At 35.6% G+C, this 21,803-nt stretch overlaps 1 protein-coding gene across 7 annotated transcripts in view; it reads left to right on the top strand.

The window, feature by feature from the left end:
- The window catches only part of Sec10 (Exocyst complex component Sec10), an 84,035-nt gene extending 77,951 nt beyond the window's left edge, over positions 1-6,084 (top strand). For all 7 annotated transcript variants that reach the window (XM_089094398.1, XM_089094391.1, XM_089094396.1 and 4 more), the window contains exon 15: positions 5,947-6,084. In XM_089094398.1, the coding sequence (XP_088950524.1) occupies positions 5,947-6,030 (84 nt within the window). In that variant the 3' untranslated portion in view covers positions 6,031-6,084. The remainder of the gene's footprint in view (positions 1-5,946) is intronic.
- Positions 6,085-21,803: the final 15,719 nt, after the last annotated feature.

Genomic DNA, 21,803 nt, shown 5'->3' with positions numbered 1-21,803 from the left:
GACTTAGTCTTCTGAACATTAGTTTTTAACAATATTCTAGCCCCCTGAACTCGCAAAACCTCTAAAACTTCATTCATTTTGCTCACACTTTCATCTAGGATGCTTAAATCATCAGCATAATCTAAGTCCAGGAGAATTTTTCCTCCCCATTTGATTCCGTGGTCTCACATTGCCTTTCCTGTGCTCCTTAAAACAAAGTCCGTGAAAATAATCCATATAAAGGGGGATAGAACACAACCCTGCTTAACTCCTGATTTAATACAAAACCAGCTGCTAACCTCATTTCCTACCTTAACCGCAGAAGTGTTATTCTCGTATATAGCACTAATCACTTTAATATATTTGTCTGGTATACCATACAAGAATAAAACCTTTATTAAAGCTCTTCTGTCAACAGAATCGAACGCTTGCTCATAATCTATAAATTTTTAGCCTAAGAGTGAAAATTTGGTCAACACATCCTCTATCTTTTCTAAAACCGCACTGTTCTTCTCTTAAAATTTTGTCCACGGCATCTCTCAGTCTAAAAAGTATCATATTACTAAGTAATTTACTACCTACAGAGACCAAACTAATCCCTCGATAACTACCACACTCACTCTTATCACCTTTCTTTTACAGTGGGTTAATTAAGGTTTTCCTAAAATCGTTAGGTACTTCCCCTTTTTTAAAAATCATATTCATAATTTTTAGCAACTTATTTCTAACCTCTGAGCCACCATATTTAAGAAACTCATTTACTACACTATCAGCACCTGGAGCCTTATTATATTTGAATTCCTTTAGTACTATCGCTAATTTTTTCTCACAAAGCAAATCTTCCATCACATCTAAGGTATTACAAACATTTTTATTTCCCTCTATGTCTTTTCCTGCAACTCTATATCGCTTAAGCAAATTCTCAAAGTGTTCGACCCATCTCTCTTAAGTTTTTTCCTTATCGCTAATTGCGGCTCCATTCCTATCTTTAACTGGGCCAAATCCGGATTGACTACCCCCTCTCAATTTATTAACATGCCAGTGCAATATTTTACTAATATGCCGTCTATCTGCATCTTCCAGATCCTCGGCAGTTTTTTCGATGGCCACCGCCTCACACCTCCTTAGTTCATATTTTAATGCTTTTTCCACTTTCTTTACATTCCTTTTGTTTTCATATGATCTATCACTCAGATAATTCTCCTTCAGATAATTCAGATAAAGTCCTTTCTCCTTTCTATTAAACATAAAGCTTTTTCACTAATATTCTTAGCTGTACTTCTAACTTTCTTCCCTAATACACCATCAGCAACTTCAAAAATTGTTTTCCTAAAATGATTCCATCCATCTTTAGACTCTCATTGTCAGAATTGTAAAATTTTAGACTCTTAAATTTAGCATTCAACTGTTCCTGGAACGTTTCTCTCAAATTCTCATCCTGAAGTCTACCAACATCATAGCTTCCCGGAAGGTAGTTACCCTTCCGAAATTTCAGCTTTAAATTAACCCTTGACGCTACTAGATGGTGGTCTTTACTTTTAACATCAATAACGGTACTCCTATATACCCTAGTATCTTGTATTGATCCTGTCAGTCTTCGGTTTACTATAACATAATCAATAAGGTTTGCTTTCTTACCATCACGTAAATACCATGTAAACTTATGAGCCGTTTTATGACCAAACACCGTATTGGTTATAACTAAATTGTTATACCTACAAAATTGCAAAAGTCTGTATCCATTACTGTTTTCTTGTCTTACACCAAATTTATCTAGGCTAGGATACCATCTATCTCTATTTCTACTGACCTGGGCGTTAAAATCCCCTAATAAAAACGCCATATTTCTGCCTGGGACCCTGTCTTTTTGCTCCTGTAACTGTAAGTAAAATTCATGTCACTAGTATCTCCGTCAGTCGGTTCTACAGGGGCGTATACCACTATAATTGATACCCTGAACATTTTAGTCATAAAATGAGCAATAAGTACTTATTATTAATACCTTCCCAGCCTAAACAAGACTTAGCAGCTTCCTTATTCATCATGAGCCCTACTCCCTGTCTATGTACCCCATCCTTCCTGCCTGAGTAAACAATCTATATATCACCTAATTTCACGCTTCCTACCCCTGGGATATGAGATTCTGAAACCCCTAATAAATCCAATTCGAATCGTCTGAATTCGTCAGTCAAAATGTCCGTACGATAGTCATTTTTTAACGTCATAACATTCCAAGTTCCAATTTTCATGTTCTTTAAATCATTGAAATTATTTTTGCCTCAGGAAAAGCAATGATACCGGATACCAGTGCAGGACGGGGATCACATATCTTCTCAAGTCTACACCGAAGTGCTTAAGCCGGCTTAGAACCGGACAGCAAGAAGTCCCTGGGACCTCCATGAATGGAGGTTTTGTGCAATCCTGGGCCCAACTTAGTCATAACATGGTTTTCAGCACTTGGCGATGCTCTTCTATCAAAAAGAGTTGAAATCCTGCACAAACAGTCTCAAGCATATTACCTCCGACTTTTTTGCCATCATTGCCGCAAAATCAACATTAGCCGTTTTAGCCGTTAGCCATTTTCTAAAATGGTTGCTGCTCAGAACGTGGCTCTGTCCGAAGTTTTATTGTTTACCCTATAAACTACAAATCTAAATAACACATAAAAATTTCCATTTTATACAATAAATTGTATAATGTGATTTACTAAAAATGCAAATAATGGCTACAAATATGTTCAAAATAGCCTTTCATAATAGGGAACCAATTATGTTTCTCAATAGAGCGAATTTTTGCTGATATTTTTCACAATTTTTCAGGCCTGTTTTTAACAATGGAAAAGAAAAATAAAGTTAAAATCTCAAAAAAAAAAAGAAGAAAAAAATAAAAAAAAAAAAAAAAAAATACAACACGAACTAGTGACTACAAGAAATGTAGAAATTCAAACTTTTTAAACCTGAGTGAATATTTGGGCTGTAAACAGAACAGCCATTTCCAGCAATGAATAAAAACTTAGCCCCAATTATTTTATAGTTAGAACAAGTATTTAAAAAGAAAAGAATTCGCCCGCTTTCAGGCTTTGTCTAAATAAGCTTAGCACTTTTATTGAAATTCAATTTGGAATGATTTACAGTTTAGCTTGTTTTTGAATTTACAAATTTGAATTTAGGGTAAAGCTCTTTCTGGGTAAAGCTGCAATGCAAGCAGTGCTAGAGTTTTCAATCCTCATTAAGCTTGCTTTTTAAGCGCCCAATTTTCCTCTATTATCAGTTTTTCACTCTGTATGTGTCACACTGCGTACGTAATTTGCCTAAGCTATGTGGTTAGATCACGTCTTACTATGTATTGCCTTTGTCACATAAACGAGTCCTGTCACATTAGGCTAACGGAGCAATCCATAAGCAATCATAATTGTCTTCTACGAGCAAGCAGTCATTATAAGGAAACTATTTTTAAAATTAAGAACATGATATGGAGATTCAACCGGGGCACTGGAAGTTTTAATCCTCATGCATCTCTTTTTAAAGTGCCGAAGTTTCCTCTCATCAGTTTCTCATTCTCTTTAAAGTTTTAAGTGTCTCACTACCTCCGTAACTTGTCTAAGCTAAGTAGCTAGGACATATTACGTTAAGAATAAACTTTCACGCTTCAACGAGTCCTTTCGCAGTAGACTAACGCAACAATCCAGGAAATTGCAATCATCATCTACGATCATCACAATCATCATAAGTAAATTAGTCGTGAAAGCCTCTTTAGGAAAAGTATATTCATTTATTTTCAAATTTATTAATTACTTATCCGGACATCCGTATCCTTGCTACCATGTTGACTTTTCTGTAAGATTGTATAAACTTAGATGATGTAAAATTCTATCTTGACCTTGACCCTAATTGGAACTACCTACGTCACAAACAAACTTTGATCCGTGAGTAAAGTCTTAAGTTGTGATAGTGTCAAAGGTTTTACGGTGTAGTCTGAAAGCACATTTTGAAGCATAAACTGCGAATACTGTAAACTAGTTTAACCACTTATGTGCTCCTACTCTCGCCGTATTCTTTTTAGGTTCGTTTTTTACAGCCCAATTAGACAACCTAAGTAAGAGATCCGTACATATGTGAGGGATTGCTTTGCTCAAACATCAACTCTAAAATAGGCACGCCCATTCCTCACTTTTGTAATAGTCAAGACAGTTTCAACGGTTTTATTATACAGTGGTATCTATGCATGTAGCTTGCACCGAGAAGTGCACGACCTGCTTAACGAGGAACTACTTACTTCAGCTAAGAAGATAGGAAGTACAAGATAATGATTGTAATCCTTAAGTCTCTACAACAGTATTTGACAGTTCTGAAAATATAAGAGCCCTCGAAATAAAGAAAAAAATGTCCTTTGTTTAAATCTCACCGCCGGGAGATAGCAATCATTGCTTCCCTCCTTTCTTGCCAAAGTTGTTTGCATAAACAAGACTTCAAATTACTATTAACTTAGAAATTCTTGGCCGATGCTATAACTTCAAATACCCCTTATCTCAATAGTGCAGTCGATGACTTTAATTAACTTCATTTAATATTTCCAGTACTTAATTTCATTCAGTAAGTCTTTCCTTTAGGTTTATTGTTACACCCTGAGTCATTTAGGTTTCTGGAATGCCCGAGAGTAATCCAAAGTTTGCTATCGGTCCCAGCCGTAATGTCAGAAGCGACATGTAAATCATTATAATTATTTATTATTATGGCAAAAGACCTCTGGAAATGAAGAACCATTGACTCCACACCCAAAAAAATGACAATTGGGTTACTGATGCACCCTGTGGTTTGGTATTTTGAGATCTGGCTTGTCGATCCTTTTTCCCCTTGACACAAAAAAACCTCAAAAAACGCATACAAAATTTGTTTATATCCATTTTTGTTACGTTTTTCGAGTCAAACAAACATTTTGGGGGGGGGGGGTCAAACCCCCTGAGCCCCCCCCCCCTGGACACGGCCTTGGGAAACACACTAATAATTAATGAATAAGACCACTGACTTTCAATCAATATTCTTTTCAAGTAGGTCTTCCTTGATAGTTTTCCTTGATAGTCTTCCTTGATAGTGTTAAGGTACTTCCACATCCTGAGAACCTCCGAGAACAAGTCAAAATCCGTTCCTCAAAATAGAGTGAGAGTCACCCTTCACTCAGCAGACGGAATGGGTGGCACCTGGTCCTCAGCGTTGATATAGTAAGAGAACTTCTTTCTCACACTCTGGATCAATTCTCAAGGAATCTGTTCTTGTGCCATGCCCGGTGCTTAACATGCCAAGGGAACTGAACCTCTAGACACGATTCTGGTAGCCATTACTGGCTTCAGTCCATCCAATCTCGGAAACATATTCCACAAAATATTTTGCATCATGTCCATACACTGGACGGGACGGTCAGTGGCTGAACGTTGACTAAAATTAGCAGCAATAGGCCTCCATTTGTGCGTTCTACTGTTAGGAGTATCATGAGAAGATTTTTTCCACCACCCTTCACCATGTAGATGAAATGTTGACTAAATATTTTTTGACATTGTTGTTCAAAGATCAGTGTATACCAAACGCAAATGCCAAATGCTCAAATGCTTTTCGTCCTTAAAGGATACGCTATTTGTTTACTTTATTGTTTTATTCTATGTCTGAGGCTTCGATGTTAGGGATTTTTTTCATTCAAAAATATCGAGGAACCAGGATGAAGGACATAGGTAATGTCTAAAGAGAGCGACAAGCTTAAGAACAAATTCTCTGCTTAATGACTTGCGTTTGGAGACTGAGCTGCAAACGTTATTTGGGATTTATTTAGTGAAATATAATATATAATTTACATGTACTATTGTACATATATGTACTGTATTAAAATCTTATATCGTAAAAAAAATCGCAAATCGTGCATATTTAGTGGGAGATTTTTTTGATTGTATTAGCTAATTTATTTTATTTTGTTTTACAGGTTGCCTTGGACAATTCCATAATTTTGAGCTTTGTTCAACTGCGGACTGATTACAAGACATCAAAGTTATTTCAAAATTTGTGATTTTTCCCTATTTTTTTTTTAATTTTTCCGGATTAAAATGATAAAATGGTAAAATTGTTCCTGGAATTAAGATGGACATATGTGCTTGTTTGCTTTATTTTTTTTTTTTTTTTATAATACAGTTTTTGTGTTTTATATAGACAATAGCAAATAGATCTAATAAGAAACATCGTTAAAAACACGAGTGCAGTGTTTTTTGGGTGGAGTGGAAAGCGAAATTCGTGTAGACAAGTTAATTGGCCGAAAATGTTTCAGATGAGAAATTCCTTTGTCAACGAAGATTCAGGACAGTTTTTTTTTTTTTTTTTTTTTTTTTTTTTTTTTTTTTTTTTTACTGCAAAACAAGTATGAATATACAATTCTGTAAAACACAAGCCTTCTATAGCTATTTTCTAAACAAAGTAATATGCAAGATTTATTTGATTCCCTATTTGTTTGAATTGCGGACTCGAAACCTATTAATAATTATCTCAACCATAGTTTGAATTGTTAAGAATTTTACTACCACTTGTTAGATACTATATTTTGTTAGCTCTGGGAAACTCGATTGCTAGTAAAATCTCTACCAGCATTTTTGTTAAGACAATATGCCTTAAGATAAGAAAAATAAGCCTTTTATTTTGGAGGGGTTGAGAGAACACTTCAGGTCAAGGGCTGTAAATTATGCAAGTCGCCCATTGTTAATACCATGTTTTTTTCATGATTTTTTTGTGGAAGGGATGGTCGTATAAACTTTAGAGGGGGCTCATTCGATTGGAAATTGAAAGTACTAGTTCCTTTTTTAGGAGTACATAATGATTGAAAGGCAACCAACCCCTCTCCCCCTTCCTTTTCCCCCAAAACACATCCGATCAAAATCTGAAATACCCATTTTGTTCAAAATACTCCAAAGGTCGAATAATTATACTTTAGTGTTTCACAAATCCCTTCCCCCAAATCCAGTGGGGCAACGGCTGTAAGTTATGCAAGCTTTTCATTGTTAATATATAAGGCTATTATGGAGGTGGTCATGTAAATTTGAAGGAGGCTCATTCGACTGGAAATCGAAATTTCTAGTTCCCTTTTCAAAAGTCAAAAATGATCGGAGGGTAACCATCCCCCCTCCCTCCTGTGCCCTATTTTCCTCAAATACATCGGATCAAAATTTGAGATAGCCATTTTGTTCAAAATTGTCAGAGGGTCAAATAATTATATTTCCAGGATTGAAACCCCCCAGCCCCCAGGGTAAGGACTGTAAATTTTGCAAGTTGCTTATTTTGCCCATTCTTCAAACCCTTTTTTAGGTACAAAAAACTGATTGGAGTATTTCTCTTTTGCTACTGCAATCAGAAAAGCAACACTCTCTGAGGTAATGTGCTGATTTATTTTTTGCTCATTTTCTTCTGATTATTAACACGTTCTTTATTTTTGAAATTGGTTGTGAACTTTCTGATAGACCAACAGTTATAAATTGAAGATACTTCTTCTTAAAAATTGAATTCCCGCTTTTCACAATTTTTTAAAACGTATATGGCTGTCCCATTTTTTTTTCAAAATAGTTCAAAGGTCAAATTATTATGCCTTCAGGGTTGATACACCTCCCCCAGCCTCTGGGGCAAGGACTATAAGTTTATGAATTTTTTTTTCAATGTTAACGTATAAAGATTTTTATTAGAAAAGGTGGTATATTTCATCGTGGGTCTTCAAAAAGGCTTAGGGTATTAAGGTGAAACTTTTAGGAAAAGTTCAAATAGCTGCTAAAGAGAATAAAACACAACATGAGCTTACTTCTTATTAAAAGGGAATAAATAATTTCTGAGACCACACTGGCTAATCATGATAAAACGAAAAAATAGTAAAAAAGAGAAAAACAAGAATTATACAAGTCAGTGAAAAATAAGGACTAAAATGCAAATATTTCGGTCAAGTCCTCCGCTTGACTGTCCTCAGTGCAAGATAATAATATAAAAATTACTAATAAAAATCCAAAGATGCTATAAAAAAATTTCAAACCTTAAAACAAAACACAACTAAAATTTTAAGACCCTCTCCATGTAACGGTGAAAGGGTAACTGAATGAAAAAATACAGTACTGAATGGAAATTCAATTTTTTAATTTATACAGAGCATTTTTAAATGCTAAACGCTTTCCAGGTAAAACATCATCACAGATAAGGCTAGGTTGCAAAATGTGATTTTTTTTTTTTTATTTAAGTAAAAACGATCAGAATTAATTAGTTCATTATAAATGAGGCCTAAATAGGTTTCTCCCGTGTCTCTATTGAGAGCAACCTTTCGGTGAATGTACTTTTTTATCTCAACTGCCTCCCTGACAAATTTGGATGAGACCTTTAACAGGGGTAATAATGGTTGTGTTATCGAATAAAACGAAATGGTGCGGGTTGTCATACACATGCTGAGCCAAGGCGGCTCAGCAAATTGTGGCCTCTTATAGTTCGCCAGCTTCCAGACTGGGAAAATGATTATCCACAATTTTTCGTCCTCCTATGTCGACGCAAGCTTCTTACATTAAAAATTCAGTACACCTTGTGGAAAAATTAAAAAACCTTGATATAAAAAAAGACACAATTTTGGCCAGTTTTGATGCCATTTCGATGTATACTTCATGTGATATAAAAAAATGTGGATTTGCTCTTCAAGAGAAACTAGAAGATAATATTGACCGGATGGATTACAAAACATTAGATATTGAAACCATTATGCGTCTTGTTCGCCTTTGCAATAGATATTCCTTATATTTTTGGTACAACAATCAATTTTTCACCCAAATCAATGGCCTCCCAATGGGTACGAGCCTTTCACCTTTTTTGGCCACTTTTTACATGAATTTATTTAAACCTCCGCTTTGAGTACTTTTCCTCTGAAACACCGGTTCTGGGGCAGGTTTGTCGATGATGTTATCTCTGTGTGGAATCACGGAGATATAGAACTTAACGCTTTTTTATCTCATCTTAATAGTTTCTATTCCAACCTTCAGTTCACCTTGGAACTGGAAGATAATTTTAAACTGCCTTTTTTAGACGTCTTAATCTTCAACAAATCTCTCAACCTTGAGTTTTTGATTTCTAGAAAACCTACACATAATTATAGGTATTTCCTTTTCTCTTCCAACCACCCTCCTTGTGTAAAAAGAGGAGTAGTTATATCTTTAGTTGATCATGTTGTAAGAATTTGTTCAAAAGTTTATATAATCCCAGAATTGATTTATCTGAAGGACATTTTGTTTTGCAATGGATATCCCATCAAGTTGCTGGAATCCATCATAGAAAAAAGGCAGAAAAGGATTCATCATCTCCACAACCTCAAACGGATATCATCCCTTTAGTGGGTGATAAAAAAGTCTTTACCGTTTTGCCCTATTTTCCCAAATTAGGTGACAAATTGCAAAGAATTCTTAAAAAACATATCTTAAATGTCACCTTCAAAAATTCTAATAAAATCCAGAACTATTTTATCAGCGGCAAAGATAAAACAAGCTCTATTTTGAGCAGTGGTGTTTATAGGATTCCCTGTTCTTGCGGCTGTTTCTATGTTGGAAGAACCCACCAGCAATTGGGGGAGAGATTGTTGGAACACAGGTCCTCAATCGACAAAGCTATGGAGCTATGTCAAAGGACTGAGACTTTTGATTCCGCCTTGGCTCAGCATGTATATAGCAACCCGCACCATTTCTTTTTATTTGATAACAACTCCATTATTGCCCCGTTTAAAGATCTCATGAAAGATTTCAGGAAGGCAGTTGAGATAAAAAAAAAAGTACATTCGCAGTAAAGTAGCTATCAATAGAGATACGAGAGAAACCTATTTAAGCCCGATTTATAATGAACTAATTAATCCTGATCGTTTTTACTTCAATAAAAAAAAATCACATTTTGCTACCTAATCTGTGATGATGTTTTACCTGGAAAGCGTTTAGCTTTTAAAAAGGCTCAGTATAAATTAAAAAATTGAATTCCCATTCAGTACTGTATTTTTTCATTCAGTTACCCTTTCACCGTTACATGGAAAGGGCCTTCAAATTTTAGTTATGCTTTGTTTTATGGTTTGAAATTTCTTATAGTATCGTTGGATTTTTATTAGTAATTTTTATGTTATTATCTTGCACTGAGGACGGTCAAGCGGAGGTCTTGACCGAAATATTTGCATTTTAGTCCTTATTTTTCACTGGCTTGTATAATCCTCGTTTTTCTCTTTTTTACGAAAAGGGAATATCAGCAATATTTAAAGAATGACAGAGAGTATTAAGTTGAAAATTTCAAGGTATGTTGAAGAGAGATCTGAGGGCCACCAGCCCCCCCCCCTTTTTTGCTCTTTTTAAGTGCCCCCTCTGCTCAACACTGATCGAAATTTCGGAATTGTCATTTTGTTCAAACTAGTCAAAAGTTCTAATAGCTGTACTTTTAGGGATACCATTCTCCCATAGCCCTGGGGCAAGGATTGTAAATTATGCAATTTGCTAATTGCTTACGTGCAGGATTTATCACTTCGAAAAATGGAAACATTTAATTCGGGGTGTATCCGAAAAGGCTAAGGGCATTAAGGTTAAAATTTAGAGAATGATGAGGGATATTTTATACTAAATCAGGCCCTATGTGCATCCAGTTCAAAAAGGAGAATCCACGTTATTTTAAGAATGGTTGAGGGTATTGAGATGAAAGTTTCCGCATATGTTCAGGGGATGTTGAAAAGTGGTTGGACGGCTACCAGCCTCTCCCCTGCCCTTTTTAGTTGCCCTCCTTTCAAAAGTTTTGAAAAAGACATATTGTTCAAAATAACCGAAAGGTCAATTAACTATTTCTATGGGAATGATATAACACCCCACAGCTTCGGAGAGGGATGCCGAACACAGTAAAACACTGTTTGCGTGCTTATTTTCAGAAGGAACAACTGAGGATAATAAGTTGAAAATTTCAGGGGACATTTAAGAGCTATCGAAGGGCAACCCCTTGTCCTTTTTATGTGCTCTCTCCTCATCGCTAATCCAAATTTTGAAAAAGTGATTTTGTTCAAAACAGTCGAAAGGTCTAGTAACTATGCCTCCGGGCATGCTATGTCCTCCCCCCCCTCCTCCCCCAGGGTAAGGATTGTAAATTATGCAATTCTCTTTTTTTTTACATGCAGGATTTATCATTAGGAAAAGGGGGATGTTTGATTTTAGGTGTGTACGAAAAGGTTAAGGGTATTAAGATGAAACTTTGGAGAATGTTGAGGAGCATGTTAAACTAAATCTAAAGACACTATATGTATCCTGTTTATTAAAAAGTCATGTCTGAAATATCACAAGAACAGCTTATGGTACTTGGTTTAAACTCTCAGGGCATGTTGAGGAGGATGTTAAAAAGTGGTGGACGGTAAACAAGTCCCCCTCTTATTCTTTTTTCAATTGCTTTACTTCTAAAGATATCTTACCAAAATGTTAGAATACTCATCTTTTTCAAAATAGTCGAAAAGTCAAATAGCTATGCCTCCGGGGATGATTTAACCCTCACAGCCCCTGGGGCAAGTGTTGTAAGTTATATAAGCTCCCCATTGTTTGTATGCAAGGTTGGTTATTGAGAAAAGGGGTATGTTTAATCCTGAGTCTCCAAAACGGCTAAGAATATTAAGGTAAAACTTATAGAAAATGCTGAGGGTGATGTCAAACAAAATCAAAGCACAGTATATGCAGGCAGAGCTGTTCCTAGGAGGGGAGGGGGCAACCGGTTCAGTTGCCCAGGGCGTCATGACTGGGGGATTGCCCACTTTGACAAAATTTTTCACTTTGACTCGGCTTTTTTTGCTTATACTTGAGTCAGGAGGGGGCGCCCTAACTAATTTTTCCCCGGGCACCACCAACCCTAGGAACAGCTATGTATGCAAGAGGGTTTTTAAAAGGATACAACAGCAATATCTAAGGAACGGCTAAGGGTATTTCGTTGAAATTTAAGGCATGGTGAGGGGGATATTGATAAAGGAACGATGGGCAATCCCCCCCCCCCCCTCTTGTCATTTTAGATGATTTTTTTGTTAGATAATTGTTAGAAAATTTATTTATTCATTTATATTAGTAACTGTTTTGAGTTTTTTGACTATGATTGTGTATGTAATTTCTGTTCGTTTTGAGTTTGAATTATGGTAGAAATTCATTTCTGCTGGTTTTAAGTTTAATATGGCTCTTTGCTTTTCATTGGAAAATTTCTTTTTTGGAAAGTTTTTTTTTAATTAATTTTAAAAGATTAAGAACTATACTCCTAATAGTACCATCCTTAAAGTGAAGTGCAGTTTTTTCTACTCCCTCTTTCTCTTGAATTCAGTATGGAGTCTTTTTTGTTGTTGACATTCTTTGTTTGATTACATTGAAGCCCCCTCCCCCCAAGAAGACCATGGTATGTCATCTTTCCCAGATATTGCAATAGGACCAGGCGTTTATTCACAAAACCTGGCATCCGAGATTGAGATGTTACGTGGGAATTTGTTTAACCGTAAGCTCTCAGATCTTGGTTTGCCCTTAATGATATTAATTTAGAAAAACAAAGTTTTTCTGAGGGAAGTAAAGAGTGAAGTTAAAACCTCGAACAAAAAATTAACGAACAAAAATTTGTTGCTTCGCAGTCTATCTTACATTTATCGATAAAACTAAAATATGTAAGTTTTGGAACGGTAAAAGCTAAGCGATTAAGGATACCTTTACAGTATAAAAATGAAATATTTTAGGATTATTGCTTTATTTATTTTTGTTTAATTTTGGTATCAATTCTACACGATGAGCTCGTTCTAATGACTCGATCTCGTGTTGGTCCTGAAATGGACATTTCACAATTATTTTGAAGACAAACAATTAACAGTTCAAATAGGGATAAATCCTTTTATTAGACAGTGAAAAACAATGACAAAAATTCTGGATGGTTCGATCAAATACACAGTGACCGTCATCAGCAGATGAACCGTTTATCTGCTGATGACGGCCACTGTATATGTAATCGTCATATCCAAAATTCTATCATTGTTTTTCACTGTCTAATAAAAAGATTTGTCCCTATTTGAACTGCTATTTGTACGTCATGGAAAGACAGTGTGGTCTTCGAAAATACCTACGTCATTTGTAGACAAGTCCGAAGTGGATCCATCTTGATATAATTAGGACTATAGACTAGCTTTACAATTTGTATCATAACTTGAAATTCTCTGTTGTATAGAAAGAAATAAGCGGATTTCCAGAGTTCATATTATGCCTTATTTTTTCTTCATTTCGAGTAATACGAAAGCGTATTTCTTGCAACTTGAAATTGTATATTATTCAATATGGATATTATAGCTGATGAAACCAAAATGTTACCTGATAAATCAATCCGTTATTTCTGTATGATGTTCAATTACTTGGTGGTTATTAAAATAATATTTATTTTTACGCTTATGTTTTTAAGATAATTCTAATTGTATACTGAAAGTTACCGATATAACAGCTGGTGTAAGACTATGAAAAGCGTTAAATTAGTTTGTTGTTGTCAGGCTACGTACTCACTTTTGACTCCTAAATCAATATTCTTGTGTTTTATGCTTAGCTTTTGTGTTTTCAGTAAAGCGCTAGTTTCTTATAATCATACAGACACAGGAAAATATCGCCAGTTCGTTTATTTGCACTAGTTTTATCGATATGGGTAAGATAGAATGTGAAGCAATAATTTTCGTTCGTTTTAAGTTTCAACTTCGATCTTTACTTCCCTCAGAAAAACTTTGCTTTTTTAATTAATCTTTGCCCGTTTTTAGTTTAAATTTAATGTAGAAGCAACACTGCCAGGATATTTTTCTGGGGGAGGGGGAAGCCTCTTTCATATACGAAATTATTTCGGTTCGTTTCAAGTTTTAATGTTGCTCCTTACTTCCAGTTGAATCTTTTTTATTTTATAAATTAAATGTCTTAACTTCGAAGATAAACTTTTTAGAAATCAAATAAATTTTGATATTGATTATAATGATAGAAATTTATATTTTCTCTTCAGAAACTTAAGCAAAATGTCCTTATCTCTCATAAATTTCATGAAATGATACCGTAAATCCTTATTTGGAGAAACCGGAATTCCGATTTTTCAAATATTTTGGGGTTAAAGTTTTAATATATTTTAGACATTTTAATGCCATGCAAAGTAAGCAAAAATAACATGCCCTCTTCTATATAAAAAATGAACTACACAATAAAAAAAAACAATTTATAAAGTTGTCATTGCGCATCGGTTTCCTTATCCTAGAAGTAACTGTTCTTTTGAACAAGATTTTCAAGGTTTTCAAAACCTAAGGAAAATTTCTGTATCTCTCATAAATTTGTGTGAAATTATACCGTATAACCTGATTTTGAAACGTAGAAGTTTCCATTATTTTTAATGGGCCACTTGATACCAACACAACTTTGCACATTCATCATCCACACAATTAAATTCTGACTCCTGTTTCCTAATTTCCTTACTGGTACCACTAAGTGCGATAATGCGAAGGGTATTCTGAAAATAAATGACATTTCTGTCCACAAGGTAATGGGAACCGTTTTCCAAGACTCTGAAGGAGTTGTACTTGTGGACTTTCAATAAGGTTGAAGAACTGTCACAGGAGTCTGTAATTTAAAAGCTTTCAGGAAACTGTGAGGAGAATCATAGGCAGCGCAATAGTGCTGCCTAAGTAAAGAACGATGTTGGCACAATGTATTATTTTTTTATTTTATTTTTCATACCAGAGCACTTCCTTTCGAAGGAGTTGTCGTAGAAACTTCGAAAAGGGCTCATTTGGTTGGAAATTGTAATGGCTAGTACACTTTTTAATAGTCAACAGTGATTGGAAGGCAACTAACACCCCTTCCACGCCCACCATTTCCCCAAACACATCCAATCAAAATTTTGATATAGCCATTTTGTTCATCGTAGTTGATTTCCAGATAGATATTATGTTTTTGAGGTGCAAACTCCCCCCACAGCCTCGAAGTTAGGTCTTTGAGGATGATAACTCCCCACAGCCCTCAGGGCAAGGGGTGTAAGTTATGCCTTGGGGGCATATAAGGTTTTTATAGAAAGCGTTGTCGTAGAAACTTGAAAAAGAGCTCATTTGATTGGAAATTGAAACGGCTAGTGCCCTTTTTAATAGTCGAAAGTGATTGGAAGGCAACAAACCCCCCTCTCACGCCGACTTTTTCCCCAAACACATCCAATCAAAATTTTTAGATAGCCATTTTGTTCAACGTAGTTAAAAGTTTTAGAAATTAGGTCTTTGAGGATGATTACCCCCTCAGAGCCCTCAGGAAATTGAAATGGCTAGTGCCTAAGATTTTGAGATAGCCATTTTGTTCAACGTAGTTGAAAGGTCCGGAAGTTATATCTTTGAGGATGACACTCTCCCTACAGCCCTTAGGGTGAGGGTTGTAAGTTATGCCCTGGGGGTAAATAAGATGTTTATTGAAAGCTTTGTCGTAGAAACTTGAAAAAGAGCTCATTCGATTGGAAATTGGAAAGGCTAGTGCCCTTTTTAATAGTCGAAAGTGATTGGAAGGCAACAAACCCCCCTCTCACGCCGACTTTTCCCCAAACACATCCAATCAAAACTTTTAGATAGCCATTTTGTTCAACGTAGTTAAAAGTTTTAGAAATTAGGTCTTTGAGGATGATAACCCCCTCAGAGCCCTCAGGGTATGGGTTGTAAGTTATGCCCTGGGGGCCTATAAGGTTTATATAGATAGCGATGTTATAGAAACTTCAAAAAGGGCTCATTCGATTGGAAATTAGAAGGGCTTGTACCCTTTTTAATAGTTGAAAGCTATTGGGGGATAACTAACACCCCTCTCACACCTGCCATTTCCCCAAACACATCCAATCAAAATTTTGAGACCGCCATTTTGTTCAACGTAGTTGAAAGTTCTGGAAATTAGGTCTTTGAGAATGACAACCCCTCACACCTCTCAGGGCAAGGTTGTAAGTTATGCCCTCGGGGCATATAAGGTTTCTATAGAAAGCGTTGTCGTAGAAACTTCAAAAATGGCTCATTCAACTAGAAACTGAAAGGGTTAGTGCCCTTTTTAATAGTCGGAAGTGATTGGAGAGTAACTAACCCCCCTCTCACGCCCACCATTTTCCCAAACACATCCAGTCAAAATTTAAATAGCAATTTTGTTCAACGTAGTTTAAAGTTCTGGAAATTAGATCTTTGAGGATGAGAACCCCCCAGCCCTCAGGGCAAGGGTTGTAAGATACGCCCTGGGGGTATGTAAGGTTTTTATAGAAAGTTTTGTCGTAGAAACTTCAAAGAGGCTTATTCGATTGAGAATTGAAAAGGCTAGTGCTTTTTTTAATAGTTGAAAGTGATCGGAGAGCAACTAACGCCCCTCTCACGCCCATTATTTCCCCAAACACATCCAATCAAAATTTTGAGATACCCTTTTTGTTCAACGTAGTTGAAAGTTGTGGAAATTAGGTCTTTGAGGATGAAAACTCCCTCACAGCTCTCAGGGCAAGGGTTGTAATTTATGCTCTAGGGGCATATAAGGTGTTTATAGAAAGCGTTGTAATAGAAACTCAAAAAGGGCTTATTCGATTGGAAATTGAAAGGGCTAGTGCCCTTTTTAATAGTCTAAAGTGATTAGAAGGCTTGACAATTTATAGTAAGGAGGGATGTGGGTACAATGTATTATTATTATTATTTTTTTTTTTTTTTTTTGCTTAGACCAGGGCACTTCGTATCGAAGGAGTTGTCGTAGAAACTTTGAAAAGGGCTCAGTCGATTGAAAATAGAAAGTGCGAATGCCCTTTTTAATAGTTGAAAGTGATTGGAGGGCAACTAATCCCCCTCCCACCCCCACCCTCCCATTTGCCCAATATGTTTAAAAACTAAATGTTGCCTTAAGATTAAATCAAAGTGCACTGTGTTAATGCTAATTTCCAATAAGGCATCTCAGCAGTATTCCGAGAACGACTGAGGGTATTATGTCGAAACTTTCGGGGCTACTTCTGCTCTTAAAATTGAACCAAATCAAAATAGCGTAAGTGTATCCAAGCTATCAAAGAAAGTAAACAGACTTTTTTGCGAATGGTATCAAGTTTCCTATTTCAGGTCAGCTAGAGGAGGTATGAAACTAAATTAAACACTATTATTTGTGTCCAGATTTTTAAAACGGTGTATGTTGTTAAAAATTGCTGAAAAATTTTCTCAAATAGCAGGCCAAACTATAAAGTCTTAAAAAGAACGGAAGATTTAAACTATTATTTTCTTTTTCGTCGAAAAGACTGTGTCAATATAAAACGAACAAAAATTAATTAAAACAATTTTTTCAGAAAATAAGTTTTTCAAAGAAAAGTAAAAAACTCCAATTAACCAAAAATGAGCAAAAATAAAATAAAATAATCTACTAAGCGTGAAACTACCACAAATCAGCATCGGTAAATAAATGAAACCAAAAACGAACAGAAATTACAATAAATAACCGAGTCAAACTCAAAAACAAGCAAAAACTAACATGAGTAGGGCTCAAAACCCCTATGCCTTCCCAAGGCCAGAACATAGTTTGCACTTTACTGAAAAAAATAGAAATGAATGGTCATTGTCAGTTTCATATACATATACTGATATTTATTAATGAAAATGTTAATTTTGTTTGATTTATTAAAGTTATAAAAGTAAAAACATTTATATTTTTTCAGTAAAGTGTAAGTTATGTTCTGGCCTTGGGAAGATAAATGAAGATAATTTCTGTTCCTTTTGAGTTTTACTCGTCTATTTATTGTAATTTCTGTTCGTTTTGGGTTTCATTTATTTATCGATGCTGATTTGTGGTAGTTTCACGCTTGGTGGATTATTTGATTTTATTTTTGCTCATTTTTGGTTTAATGAAGTTCTTTACTTTTTTTTGAAAAACTTATTTTATGGAAATTTTTTTTTATTAATTAGCTAAAAAGTGTCCAGGAGAGCTCCGTCGTAAAATCCTCTTCCATTACTCCCAGTACATTCTTCACATGCTAAAAAAGAAGGTATGAGAGAATTTTGGTAGGAGTTACTGCCTCATTTACCTTATAGCCTAGACCTAGTCCCACTTTTACTTATGCCCTAGCTTTTCCACTTGAGAAATGGCACCAAAAGTACCATGTTTAGTGTCATGTGGAAAAAGTATGTAGATACGAGCAATAACTTTTAAATTAGCCATTAAACATCTATTCTGGCCATTAAACATATATATTTCTTTATGATAATCTGGTAAACCGTTGGCCCTGGTGGAAAAAGAAAAAAAAGAAAAGGAGACACATTAGTGCTACCCATGCAAAAAAGTGAGTTTCCTTTGTGTTCAAGGTGGACGACTGTAATTTTCACAAATAAGGTTTTTGACCATGCTCATTCTACTGGTGTATTTTTCATTATGATCTGGCACCATTTAAGATGGGTTTCGGGTTTTTCGGGTTTCGGGTTTTTCGATGGTTTTTCGAGATCCCTATAAATTTAATCTCTCAATGGACTTGTACTTTTAAGGCAAACGCGAAATAATTGTTGCCATTGCTGAATCAATGTTAGATGGCAATTTTTCCTCATTTTTGTCTTTTTTTTTTACGAACGTGTTTTTTAACTTCTGGTTACTGTGGGTTGTGATACACCTTTTACTAGGTTGCGGCTACTGCTGCAGCCATGATAACACTTACAGGTGGTAGAATTTATAAAAAGTACGTAGATATGAGCTATAGCTTTTAAATGAGCCATTAAACATCTCTCTATGATGGTGTTGTAGCCTGCCCTAATGTTGCAGTAGCCTGCTGATGAGGAGCTGGAGGGGGTCATTGTAAACCTCCAGTTAACGGTTTTGGACCATAAATATTAATGGTGTTGTTTTACTTCTAAGTTTTTCCGCTTGAGAAACGGCAAGCAAAAGTGCCTTTTATACATATGGCTCTTACAGATGGTAGAATTAATAAAAAACACGTTGATATGAGCAATAGCTTTTAAATCAGCCATTAAACTTCTCTCTATGATGTTCTGGTAACCCTCTAGCCATGGTAGAAAAAAAGGAGACATATCAGTGCTACCCATTCAAAAAAATCATTTTCCTTGTTGTTCAAGGTGGGGTACTGGGTACTTGTATGATAGACCACTACCTTATATTCTTCTAATATGTTTCTCTGACGCTCAAAATTAATGAAATATATCAAAGTAAGATAAAAATATAATACTTTAGAAACAAATTTGGGCTATGTATTTGCACATTAGGGGGGGGGGGTGAGGGAACGTATAGTGGGTTTGCATGCCTAATGTGTTAGGTACAATTATTCTCCATATTATGTAGTAAGAATTGCTTTCTACTTCACACTGTCCAACTGCTTTACACCCCCCACCCCCTAATGCGCAAATATATAGCCCAAATTATATATTTTCCATCTATTCTGTCACTTCTCTTTGTCTTGTCTCACGCTTAACTGAAAGAAACTAACGTTAAAAAAAACAGTTCTATAATGCTTCAATGAATGAACAACTTAAGCGTTAGTGGGTCTATCACACGAGTATCGAGATCTGTAACTCCCTTAGACAAGGTTTTTGACTAACTGATTCCAATAGTGCATTTTTCATTTGGATCTGACCTCATTTTTGAGGGTTTTCAAGCTTTTTTTCGAAATCACCATAAATTTGTTTTCGAAATTACTTTTAAGATTTCGCCAAAATGTTGTAGAAATGCAATTTATAAGACTTGGATAAACCTAGTATTTTTAAACTTACACACCCTTCCTTCAGAAATTTCAATCCATTTGACAATAATTCCTCAAATTTTTAAATCGACCTCATAAGCCATTCCCAAGATCCTGCAAATAATTTGAAAAATAAAACGCACATAATTTCTTTTAATTTAATAGTTCCCATTCCCGAATCAGTGTAAGATGGCAATTTTTTCTCATCGGGCAGTTTTCTTCAAAACGCGTTTTTCAATTATTGGTTTCTATGAGCTGTGGATCGCTCTTTACTAGGTTGCAGCTACTTCTGCAACCATGATTAAATGAAAAAAAAATTAATTTAAAATAAAGTTTGACATTAAAACCTGAAGCGAACAGAAAACTATTTCTTAAATATGTTGATGGAGAATAAATGTGTTTTTGAGTCAGGTAAAGATAAATAAAATAACTAAAAATTCAGCGTTTCTAGTCAGGTGAAGATAAATAAAATAAATAAATAAAATTGAAGATAAAAGGTGTTATGGTGGTTTCTGAACCTTGTGGTGCTGCAAAAGAAATTGTACAATCTTGTACCATTGCACAAGACCTGAAGATTTCGTTGGTATTTAAACCTACATGAAACATATTACTCGGACAGCACTTGAATCTTCGAACCAATTATTAAAGGGAAAACGCTTGAAAATATTGTTTTGGATTGTCTTCAATCTCTTGGGTTATATTTGGAAAATTTTGAAGGCATAGGCAGTAATGGGTGTGCTACGATGGTTTCCGATCCTTGTGGTGCTGTAAAAGAAATTCAAAAGTTAGCAAAGAATGTTCTGCGTTGCCCATGTTTCAACCATACTCCAAATCTTCCTACGTCAAAAGTTTTTCTGTCCAGAGTGTTAGAAGCTCCATTGGAGCAATAAAGAAACAGTTTCTTTTTTGGGGGCTTCTCCAAAGCGCAATTATTTTTCAAAAAGAGTAATGAAAGCACAGGTATGGGGCATATGTGAAACACGCTGGATCAAAAGGCGCGATTCTTCAGGGCAGTTCGTGGTAGAGCTCCCTGAAATCGTGGAAGCTCATGAGATCATCAGCGGCTGGGCAGAATGCACAACTGCAGCTAAAGCAAAATTCTTATTGGCTACTGTCATATCATCCGATTTGATAGTAACCATTTGCACTCCTGGTATCATGTCTGTACTGACCACTCAGTCGACTATTTCAAAAGAAGAGCTTGAACCTTGAGTCTGCAGCAAGCCATGTTAAGGACCTTCTTACCCAAATGGAAGCCAAGCATCGGGAGAGTGAACGCGAGTAAAAAAAAAAAAAAGTTTGACGAGATAACTAACGTAGCAACTAAGCTAGGTTTGCAAATAACAGTCCCGAGGATAGGGAAAAAAACAAAAGAATCGGATTAATGGGCCATTCAATTCTTACGAGTAATATTGAAGACGGTCCGTTTTTATTCCCTTGTTAGACCCGATTATTCCGGATTTAGAAAGTGTTTTTTCCGTTGAAACCTCGGACACTTTTAAGCTCAATATTTTCTTGTCATTAACTGTATGGAAACGAAAAAACAATAGTTCGCTAACATGATTCCTGGCTTGTTAGTGTGTTCTGGCTGGTAGGTGATCCTCCCCCCCCCCCCAAAAAAATTGATTTGTGAATCTGCCCTGACTGGAGAAGTGACAATATTGAAAGCTAGATGGTTCCCCTGAGAAAAAGCAATGCAGGCACATGTGAAATACCTAAAACACCTGGAAAATTTCACAGAAACACAACTGCGATGTTGATATTTTCCCGAATATTTCAGCACTTTTGCTCATTCTCATGTCCCTGCTTGTCAGTGTGGCGCTTGATAAACGAAGTCTTTCCACCTTGAGAAGATTGAAGTTGTGACTAAGAAATATAATTACGGAGGAAAAACTCCCCGGACTTGTCTTTCTTCTTGTTCACCGTGATATTGCCAAAAGTGTAGAAAGCACTAATAATAAATTTGCTTATAGAGGAAATAGGAGGTGACTATTCTATTTATAATTTTGATAGCGTTTCTGTAAATTTGGTTTTGTGGATAGCTTTTCAGAACTGACAGCTAAATGACGGACAGAAGCAGAATGCTAAATTCAAATTCAA

This window comes from Artemia sp. Qi Xiang Cuo, chromosome 9 (assembly GCF_049724085.1).
Source record: "Artemia sp. Qi Xiang Cuo chromosome 9, ASM4972408v1, whole genome shotgun sequence".
Lineage (NCBI taxonomy): Eukaryota > Metazoa > Arthropoda > Branchiopoda > Anostraca > Artemiidae > Artemia > Artemia sp. Qi Xiang Cuo.
The sequence above is the reverse complement of the archived record's forward strand: the minus strand, read 5'-3'. Positions and strand labels throughout refer to the sequence as shown.